Source organism: Phytophthora infestans, genomic scaffold (assembly GCF_000142945.1).
Source record: "Phytophthora infestans T30-4 supercont1.13 genomic scaffold, whole genome shotgun sequence".
Classification (NCBI taxonomy): domain Eukaryota; phylum Oomycota; class Peronosporomycetes; order Peronosporales; family Peronosporaceae; genus Phytophthora; species Phytophthora infestans.
In genome coordinates this window covers 962,556-973,547 of record NW_003303746.1, presented here as the reverse complement: position 1 = coordinate 973,547, position 10,992 = coordinate 962,556, and the positions used below count along the sequence as shown (strand labels likewise).

Sequence of the window (10,992 nt, the reverse complement as noted above, 5' to 3'; positions counted from 1 at the left end):
TCGAAATCATCGCCTCTTCCACGATGCGTGCACCGCTATGTGGTCGCCGAGGCGCACGTCGGTAGTCGCTGTAGGAGGCAAGTGTGCGACCCGATTTTGGAAGGCAGGCCCTCACATTCGTAGTGCTGAGCGTTGATTCCTCAGTTGCAGAAGTCAAGTAGCAAGTAGGTACCCTGTATGGCGAAGTGGAAATGCACCGGCGTTGTGGGAACAATCTGAGTAGAGCGGTGATCTGTGTGGTGCTGTGTTACCACGCGCTCTGGTATAGTAAATATCGTTTTGAGTGTTGAAACTATTGTCCTGTGTGCTGCTCTGGATCGATCATACGACAATTTGACTATCATACTCTGCCCTCATGTCACTGTATATGAACCAAATTGTTTATTTTTATTATTATTCGAGCCACAGCTCGTACAGGTTGCCTTTGCCTCATTCAGTTTAGGTATTTACGCAAATAATACCGTTCTTCCTCATCCCATTTCTCTAGCCGATGGTAGGGTTCGCTTGGAGGTAGCACATCATATGTCAAACCGACAGGTTGCTCTTGCTCCCACAATGGCGATCGATAGTAGGCACACTTGCTGCACGTGCATGGCTCTCGTATATCCATATATTCGAACTGATCCGCGAGAATGTCAATTTCGCTCATCGCAATCCATAAGTTATTAACTTCGCTGAATGCGTTCTCCAAGATTTTACCTTCATTCCAAGCTCGAGCTCTCTGTTCGGTGCTTCGAACGTCTGCTAGCTGGATGTCGACTTCAATTTTGACATCAAGCATCTCTGCTTTTTTGACAAGAAATGTTTTCAGATATTGCAGTCGGTCACGTATCATTTCGGTAGTTATCTAAACGTTGTAGTAACGAAAAGGTGTTAGTACCATCATAACATATACGAATTTAAGACTGGTCTTTCGTACCTCTGAAAGCTTCATACACAGCTGCAGCCAGCGTACCATCCATACAAAGTGATGTCTGTCGTAGCCGCTGTATGGATCCTCGGAATAGTTGATGTTCATAACGTACATTTCCTTTACCGGCAACATCTCAATAAAGTCATCAACGTCTTTGGTTGAGTGGAATACATTCTCAAAAACCTGCAATTAAAAAACGTTTGCATGTTAGCAGTTGTATCCATGACACCCTCAGTTTGAATGTTGACGCAGTACTCGATCTTTTGCTGGTATAAACACGGGAAGCAACGAGTCAAAGTTGAGTCTGCGGTGGCAGCTGAAATGAACAAGCGCGTCTTTTATAACGATCGGTTTGTAAATCTGCTCTCCATTGGACGCTGCAACTCCTGCAGTGAAAGGTAGCTGCAAGACGTGTATGTCAGTAAGAAAACTAGATTCGCTATTAGCACCACACTAGTTACCTCTGCCTTGTCGAGGCGCCAATCCATTCGGGAATGAATTCCAAGTTGCTAGTGCCAAGTAGATAGCTGTTTTGGAAATGAAAAATGCCAGAATGAGAGAACATCATCACCTGAGTCTCCTAACCGCAAGTTGCAGTTCAGAGACACTTCGTGGTGCAGTCTGCAGCAAGGAAGGAAGTTCGTATCAAGTAGCTTCTTTACGTTGCAGTTGGGAACCAGCAAATACTAAGAGTAGTACAATCGTACCTGCCTAGTATTAGATATGCAGGTACACCACTGCAAGTGGTATGGATTCGAAAAAGTGTGTGTTTGGTGAGAATCTAGAAAACAAACAAACTTGGAGCTGTACTTATCGAAAGGTCGCTCAAAACAATCTAGAAGAGTATGACGTGAAAGAGCGAGCTAGTAAGTTAAAAATGAAGTTCATCTAGAATCAGCATGTAATGGCCGGTAACCCTCATCTTGAACATCTTTGTGTGGATCAAACAGACTACGTCAAGAATGTTGGCAACTGCGTGCAGTGGCAATGAACGTTTAAGCTCCAATGATGCAGCTGTCACCACTTCCACGCGCGGGGAGAGGGAGCAGAACCAAAGGCAGCTTTTACGACCGACATGTAGTAGCAGTGACAATACGGTCACTAGCAGCCGCGTCGCGATGGATTCCACGCAACAGTTGTAGCAGCTGTTGAGTCGGAGATAGCGGCGTCGTCGTCATGTCTCCCAGTTTGCTGTCGATCACCAAGCTGTCGATGGCTGTCGTCTCCGGCCCTTTGGTAGCAAGCACCTCGCTGCTGTGTCTCCTCCGATATCGTCGCCACACTCGTTTTCATCGCACTGGTAGCAGTACTCGCCTCCTCCGCATATGCACGCACCACCACTACGTGATCGTTTACCAGTAAACTAGCAAATCATCGCACAAGATTGTTGTTGCCGTAGCCGTTTCGCGCTCACATCGGTTACGGAATGCAGCGACCAGTGTAGCAACGGTATCGCTCCAAACGGGCAGCATGTATGACTGACGTTCGGCGCCCATGTAGCGTTAGCATCGTACAGCGTGCGGACCGGCGTGGCGACAGCGACTTGTCGGCGTTAGCATCTTATGTGTGGACCAGCGTGACGACAGCATGGGAATCGAGCAGCATTTCCACCCGAGATTTCGGTGGTGTCAGGCAGCGTGCAATGGTAGTGACATCGGTCAGTGTCAGGCGGCGGGTGGGTTAGCAGAGATGGGTGGGGGCAGTCGGTATGAACCCGAGTGTTCACAAGAAAGGAAATTGCGGAATGAGACTCGTTGGGGCTTGGCGCGCGCTCGACGCCCCCGCACGCGAGTTTGAATCGTTGACCCTCCAAAGCGGCTTGTTTCGCGCCAAAACATTGCGAGCTTCAATGTTGAAGTCACGTTTTCGCCGGTGTCCTCGGTTTGACCAATCAAATAGCATTCCGATGATTCCAGCAGTCTGATTGGCTAGCAAAGTGATCTTTAATATACGCGTATGGCTACCTATTTCGATTATGGGTAGTACCTATTTTTGCTATGAGGACCAATTACCTTGCAGTAGTTATACCCGACAGCATATGCTCCTTTGTCGGATCCGTTTTGACGTAGAAAAGCGTACCTGAGGAAATGTAAGCCAGTAGCTTTGTGCCTGTACGCTTCAAGACCACATCCTCAAAAAAGGTAATCCTAACTTTGATCCTGGCGGTAGTAGTTAGATCTCTACCACAGCATGTCCTTCGCCAATTTGTGTAGTATTATGCTCTGGGTTTTACAATGACATCAGAAATAGTTTTTAGGCATCGTTTGCTACAATTGCTCATTATGTACTTTGGTTAGGCAAGTTGATTCCTCCAATCGAGGAAAGTCACCACTTTTATATCATCATGGAACTTAGTCCTCGTGGAACGGCACGCATTAGCGAGATATTTGAGCATTTGACTGTTTAAACTCACTCAATGTTTGAATATGTATGTGTATTTTAGCTGTTTGACCGCGTGAAATCTCGGGAAAATGCGTCTCCGGAAGATGAAGTGAAGAATATCATACGCATTTTGGCATCGTTTGCTCAGTATTTGCACTTTCACCGTATTTCGACTACCACATTTACTTCGAAGTATCATGTTTCGTACTAATATATTACAAAACCTACACTTTTACAGCAAACAATGTCAAACTAGAGAATATCCTGTTTGAGATGTTGGATAACGGCGGACAGCTCAAACTTTGCAATTATGGGGCACTTTCAGCTGCTCTATCACTATAACGGTGGTAAGTAGTGGAACACCGCTGCATATTGAAGCACACATAGTTTTCTGAGCAAAAAATGCGTAGTTTTCTGAGAAATCTACTGCCACCGTTGGGCAATAGCTGGTAATAGCTATTGCACAACGGTGGTTGTAGATTTCTCAGAGCACCTTCTCATAATTTTTCTTGTAAGGCCTCATTGCTCGCCCACACAAACCAAAAGTCATCGTCGAAGCCGAAGCTGCAAGTGGTCGATACTATGCCACCTCTAACGCGGCGCAAAAAGAACGCTAGGGCTTGAAATCGACGCCTGGATGGGTCTTTTTGGCGCAAACGTTTACAGCACGAGAAAGTCGACCCTGGAAGCAGCGACGAAGAAGACGTTGGTGGCATCCAGTATCGCAACCGACAAGGCGGGCTATTCGCAACGCGGAACGAACGCAACGCAGAAATCGAATACGAGATCGAAAAGCTATATGCTAAGAGATGGATCAACGACTCCACCTTCTATCTGGTACAATGGGTAGGTTATAACGAGCTCACGTGGGAGCCGGTTACCAATCTACCGTGGCAAGCTGTTGCAGCATTCGAGCGAGAAGTGATTGCATCAGTGTGGCTCTACCAGTCTACACGGGGGCGACGACGCAAACTTCGACGTGAAAGCCCAACTCGCCGCAGTCGTCGCCTCAATCCACGAGATTGAGCAGGGGTTCTCGCAACTTAAGTTCTGGATTATTGAGTGTTGTGCCATGGATAGACAACTGCATAGGAGGATGACTGGATGTAGCGGAGCTGAGCGTGCCAAGTCGTAAGATGTGATCTAGTATCCTAAACTTCCGGAATTCAGCGAGAAAGTTGCTAAGCGTACGATTTCTTTTTGTATCAGATTCTATGCAGTATTGACGCAGGTACCAGAATTCTACGTATTTCTGGATAGGCAGTTTCCTACGATTTAGCCCACTCTAATTTTCGTGTCAGATACAAGACCTCATTCCTCTGGCACCGTTCGATTGGAATTCAAGCGCTCCAGTCGACTCATCCACTGCCGCCCAGTCCAAGTTACAAGATGAAGATGTCAATTACTGCGATCGTTGTGCACTTGTCTATTTGGTGTCGTTCGTGTCAGCCGACCATAGTTCCCGTGGTCGACGATGGGACCTCGGACGAGTTCAATGTGGCCAACCGCAGCTTCCGAGCTGGAGATGATCATATCTGGACTCCTCTGGAGAAACCCGACGGTGTCAATGGAGCTCTGGAGCTTTATTCGCACAATATGACGCCTACCAAGTGCGATGACGACGGAACCTGCTGCTTCTTCATCAAAACTGTCGATGAGGTCAATTCTAGCCATGTATACAACATGTATACTCACCTCCCAAGCTTCACAGACGTCAACTTTTTCTACCGAGGTACAATGGTCAAATCTTGGAATAAATTCTGCTACCAAGGAGGGATGTTAGAAGTACGAGCACAACTTCCGAGAGCTACTTCCTGTAAGTCAGGCAACCCCGATATCGCTCTAGGAAAGGCTGGAAAAGTCGCCAACAACAAATTTTATCCGACGTGGCCAGGAATTTGGATGCTTGGGAACCTCGGGCGAGTTATTTCTCCGCTTCGATGAACCGCATATGGCCGTACTCGTATGATGAATGCGATGCCGACGTGTTTAACCCGAGTTTCCAACGGATCAGTGCGTGTGACGACAATCCAGGCTACGGTTTGAACCCCAACCAAGGTCGTGGAGCTCCTGAGATCGATGTTCTGGATGGCGGAGGGTTGGCTATTTCATCTTCTCCGCAAATTGCACCAGGAATACCAGACGACTACGACTTTTCCCTGTGGATACGTCAACTGGAGACTTCAGCTACTGTTTGTACTCCTACACTGCTTAACACCAGGAGCAAATTTTATCGACGTACCAACAGCTTATTACGGGAAGGAACGTGGTCACAAATCCTGGTATCAAGGGTTACGCTACGCTGCCAACAACTATTGCAAGCAGAACGCAGAGGAGAAACAAGACTACGCCACATTTGCAGCGTCAGTGAAAGCTGGTATTACCGAGAACACTTGTGCTGTGGATACATGTCCAGCTTCAGGCGATGTGAATGCTGAATTGAGTCTGATTGTCGGCAAAGGGAAAGATCACTGGGGAATTAACTCGAACGGCACGTGTTATCCGCTGATCAACTCGTACATGGGCTCGTACTTGTGTGATCCTGACAATATGTTCTCCAAGTGTGCCAGTCCTCGCAATGAGTCCACTACACCCAAGTCCAATGCGATTAGTGCATTTAACTATCAGATTGATGCAATCTCGTCGAAATTGGCCTATATTTCGGCGCGTACACGGGTTTCTACGACTACCAAGTGGAGTGGGTTACAGGCAAGAATGGATATGTACGCTGGATGCTTCACGGCGAGCCTCTGTTCGAAGTCACGACGGATTCGATCGTCAACGTCCTGCAGAATGCGAAAAAGAACAACCCGAAGAAATAGGAGCCTTTGTATGTGATTTTCAACGTGTCGCTGTCCAGTTCTTGGTGTGCGACGCCGCCCAACCCAGGCAAGGAATGTCGTGGTGATGGAAAAGATCCTGTGACGAACGTTATCTGCGACTCGTTCCCGATGTACATGAAGATCGACCACATCCGTCTGTATCAGGACTTGGCGACGGATCTCGAAGCTGATAATTACATGCAAGTTGGTTGTGATCCAGCGAGTCATCCGACTCAAGAATGGATTGAAGCCCACATCGACGAGTACGAAGATAATGATAATAAGTGGGAGGAAGTGGCTGGCAAGGCGTTCTGCGAGACCAGCGACGACTGCACGATTGGTGGCACTTTGAGTCGAACGGCTCTAAAGACTGGGAAATTGTTCAAGTAGCGTTGCGAATGTATGTATCATTCGTGGGGTGGACCACGATGCACCACCGCCATCTCTGGCTCCAGTTCTACGGAAACTAGTTTGAAGAGCAGGACGTATAGCCCACCGATGGAAGCGTCGATTGCTCTCGCTGTTGTGGCCTGTTTGCTGTCTTTAACGTCCGTATCGTAATGGACTCCGATCAAGGCACGAACTCTGGTTTACGGGGTTCTGAGAAACATGATGGCTGCTACCAGTAACAGCATCTACGTCACAAGGAGCAACATTTTTCTTGTCACCGAATGATCGTATTCAGCTCGCACAAATTATTAAGGACATAATTGCTATGAGTACGGAAGCTAACTCAACCAGTCCCATGACGACCGAGCACATTTTCGGACTTCTATAGAGTATCGCGACCAACCCGGCTTTGCTGTCCAACGTTGCGGGTATGATTTCGGCTGCGAGAAGTGGTAACAAGGGTGCATTGGCAGGTCACGTGGTGGTTCTGTTGCGTGCATCACTTCCTGCAGCTATTCCTTCTCAGTTGCTGTCCCAGTCGCTGCTCCTGCCCCCGTTTCAGCTCTGATGATGCCTGCTGTAGCTACTACGAATGCTGCCGCTATGGGTGACATCATTGCGGATACAACGTCGACATTGACGTAGTCGTTGATTTACGGTAAGCAGCTTGTCGAGAATCCTCTAAGTTCATGAAATAAATGAAGTCTCAGTCGCTGCTTCAATTTTCAAAAATCAACGTTTGCATTAGCAATTCTTCTTGTAGTTTTCGAGAACTCCTGGCTATAAAACACATGACGACGAGAAATAATGGATAAAAACAAGTTTAACCATTTAGCAATTAAACCAAAGTACATAATGAGCAATTGTAGCAAACGATGCCTAAAAACTATTTCTGATGTCATTGTAAAACCCAGAGCATAATACTACACAAATTGGCGAACGACATGCTGTGGTAGAGATCTAACTACTACCTCCAGGATCAAAGTTAGGATTACCTTTTTTGAGGATGTGGTCTTGAAGCGCACAGCCACAGAACTACTGGCTTACATTTCCTCAGGTACGCTTTTCTACGTCAAAACGGACCCGACAAAGGAGCATACGCTGTCGGGTATAACTACTGCAAGGTAATTGGTCCTCATAGCAAAAATAGGTACTACCCATAATCGAAATAGGTAGCCATACGCGTATATTAAAGACCACTTTGCTAGCCAATCAGACTGCTAGAATCATCGGAATGCTATTTGATTGGTCAAACCGAGGACACCGGCGAAAACGTGACTTCAACATTGAAGCTCGCAATGTTTTGGCGCGAAACAAGCCGCTTTGGAGGGTCAACGATTCAAACTCGCGTGCGGGGGCGTCGAGCGCGCGCCAAGCCCCAACGAGTCTCATTCCGCAATTTCCTTTCTTGTGAACACTCGGGTTCATACCGACTGCCCCCACCCATCTCTGCTAACCCACCCGCCGCCTGACACTGACCGATGTCACTACCATTGCACGCTGCCTGACACCACCAAAATCTCTGGTGGAAATGCTGCTCGATTCCCATGCTGTCGTCACGCTGGTCCACACATAAGTTGCTAACGCCGACAAGTCGCTGTCGCCACGCCGGTCCGCACGCTGTACGATGCTAACGCTACATGGGCGCCGAACGTCAGTCATACATGCTGCCCGTTTGGAGCGATACCGTTGCTACACTGGCCGCTGCATTCCCTAACCGATGTGAACACGAAGCGTCAGCGGCAACAACAATCATGCGCGGTAGCTACTACGACGGTTTGTACACGGTGTGGCTGGTGATTAGACTGCGAATTTCCCGACTGATGTCCATTGTGTTGGGACCTGCAGCGATTGCTACACACGCTGCTCGTCAAACGCCAATTCATCTTGTCGGCAGGCACGGAACAGTGCGAGAGGATGTAGCCTCTTTGCTAGTCGTTGGCCACCTTGACTAATGCAAATTCGTCCCACCAGCAGCCACTTGCACCTCGCCGATGGTCTGGGAGAAAATGCAGTTTACGATGACTCGCAACCGGCCATATGGACATCTGACGCAATAATATCTTCACGTTGAGAGCTACCGAAGCGTGGTTTGTCCTCAAGCTTGCAGTGTAGTGTGGGTAGTTTTGCTTACAAAAATCTGCACCAACCAAGTATCTATAAATCCACTTCTCATTTTTTTCATATAATCAAATTGCTGTACCGATGCGACACCGGAACTTAGAGGCCAGCGGTCACGTGAGCCACGTGAGCCTAACGCGTAGTCCTCTTGCTTGCCTTTGATCGAAGGAAAGGTGCCTGCATTTTGTATATCGAAGAGCTTCGCATGAGATGACCTTCGAGATTGTAGACCAGATTAGGCAGATAATATCCATGGTACTTCTGCCAGCATGACCATGACGCTTCTTGACAAAGATGTGGCTGGATGTATCGAGTGGGTAGGTGCTTTCGCACAAAGTAACGTTGTGCTTTTCGCAGTAATCTTCCGTTTGGGTTGGATTCCTGCATTTACTGCCATACGCAGTATATTCACACATTGCACGACGCTTCCATCGACTTTGATCTTGTTCTTCTTGATTTTACTGTGACATTAGCATCTTATGTCGTCGTCACATAGATTTAAATGCCGTACGCCTCTAGATCCGTCTTGCCGTCCAGGGTTGGCGCCATGGCCACTTCCGTCGTGTGGTGTGGCCGTCGATTGTTGTTATCGTGAGTCCCAGCTTGCTGTCGACGACGGTGGTGTTGACGGTCGTCATCTCCGGCGGGTCATGGACAAAAAGCACCTCGTTCGTCTGTTGCTGCCCCTCCGGAACCGACAACGCACTCGTATTCATCGCCCTGGTCGCAGTACTCGCCCTATCCGCGGGTGCACGTGCCACCGCTACGTGATCGTCGACCCGTATGTCGGTATCCTCAGTCAGTGATTCCATCCATCGACGTCTCGGTCTCGGTTCCGTAATGAGGGCAGCCTCGGGGAATCTTTACCCTATCTTTTAGATGTTAGACGCCAACAAATGATTTTCTTTGCTGAAATCACTATAGAGCGCTTCCGCTAGTATGTATCCCTCCCCCCTCGTCGAGGGCTTCGAGTGCATTCTTCGGTGTGCCACACAACACCGTAACGTAAGAGACACAATAAAATTTGAGGTGAAATTTAGACTACGCTTGCGTTCTAAGTGGTAGATATTGGTGCTTGCGACAGTTGGGTTGCCACCGTCTCAGAGAATTTCATATATCAAAATACGGTGTAATACGTTATTTAATACAATAAACGATTAGTCTATTTGACAAAACCAGGACGGATAATTTAAGAGACCCACCCACTTTTGCTAAATCATACTCTATGTATTTTTATGGAAACGAAAGGGTTAAGGGCACTTTTGCAACGTTAAGCCCAGTATTAGTACTTAATTGGATATTAAAGGTAACGAAACCCAGACCTTCCTGGGCATTAACCCTAAAGGTCCGAGCGATGCTTAGCGATGCTTGGTCCTGGGTTAAAGCCCGCGTGCTTCGCACACGGATCTTGAATATAGCATCATTTCGGCTTAGTCCCAAATACGCAATTTCACACCCTCATTTAGTTAACGTTGCATAACCCGCTTCGATTTCCGCCAGACTTCTGCTGTTTTGAGGGACTTGCTTGCTCCTGATGATGTATACGTAGGACGATGTACTATACGACCGTTAGTGTATACTGTGTGTATAACTGAGAGGGGGTTGTCACTTTGAGGTTTTTCTCCTCCTCAATTCTACACTTCTTTATGGTTTCCGGTGTTTCAATGCTGGCCCCGCCTGTAACGGCTGCAGCCAGTGGAGGTTTTAGAGTTGGAGCTACAGCTATCATAGGAGCTGCTTCTACCGTGAGTATGGGGTATGGGGTATCTAGCAGTGTTGCTAGCGCCTCAGGAGTTGTTGTTGTTGGTGCTTGTAGCGGTGGTCGTGGGGTCTACAGTGCTGGTGGCTTCAATTTCGGTGGATTATCGCCTGGACAAGTTGGCTATGGACTGCCTCGTGCTGGTTTTGGTGGGATGCCTGGAGTAGCTCATATGTCGGCCAAAAAGGATAATGAACCGATAGTAAAAGGAAGATTAGGCGTATACGCAATATATTTGCGTACGTTTTTGACTCGGTTGGAGTTTTGGACTGTTGTCAGTGGTTCTTTTGATGGAAGTGATCCAGTTCAGCAAATTACCTTACTAGTACGTCGGCTTGATCGAGAGCTAAGGTGACGCAGGGCGCGTCACTAAACTGCTCTCTAAGCGTAGATCACTTCTTAGCGTAGGTGCCATTAGAATAGACTTACACTTAAGTAGTAAAGCAATCAAAAGAGGTACGTAAACACAGTGAGTGCCGGGCAAGAGGCCACGACAGGGCTGAACTGCTCTCTAAGCGTAGATCACTTCTTAGCGTAGGTGCCATTAGAATAGACTTACACTCAAGTAGTAAAGCAATCAAAAGAGGTACGTAAACACAGTGAGT

The 10,992-nt window shown here is 47.7% G+C and overlaps 1 protein-coding gene across 1 annotated transcript; it reads left to right on the top strand.

The window, feature by feature from the left end:
* Nucleotides 1-4,891: 4,891 nt before the first annotated feature.
* On the top strand, nt 4,892-6,896 carry PITG_08323 (uncharacterized protein; the record flags this gene model as incomplete). The annotated part of the gene is made up of 5 exons (XM_002903673.1): nt 4,892-5,115; nt 5,157-5,464; nt 5,517-5,963; nt 6,005-6,078; nt 6,121-6,896. The coding sequence occupies 5 exons, from the start codon at nt 4,892-4,894 to the stop codon at nt 6,505-6,507; spliced, it is 1,440 nt and encodes a 479-aa protein (XP_002903719.1).
* Nucleotides 6,897-10,992: the final 4,096 nt, after the last annotated feature.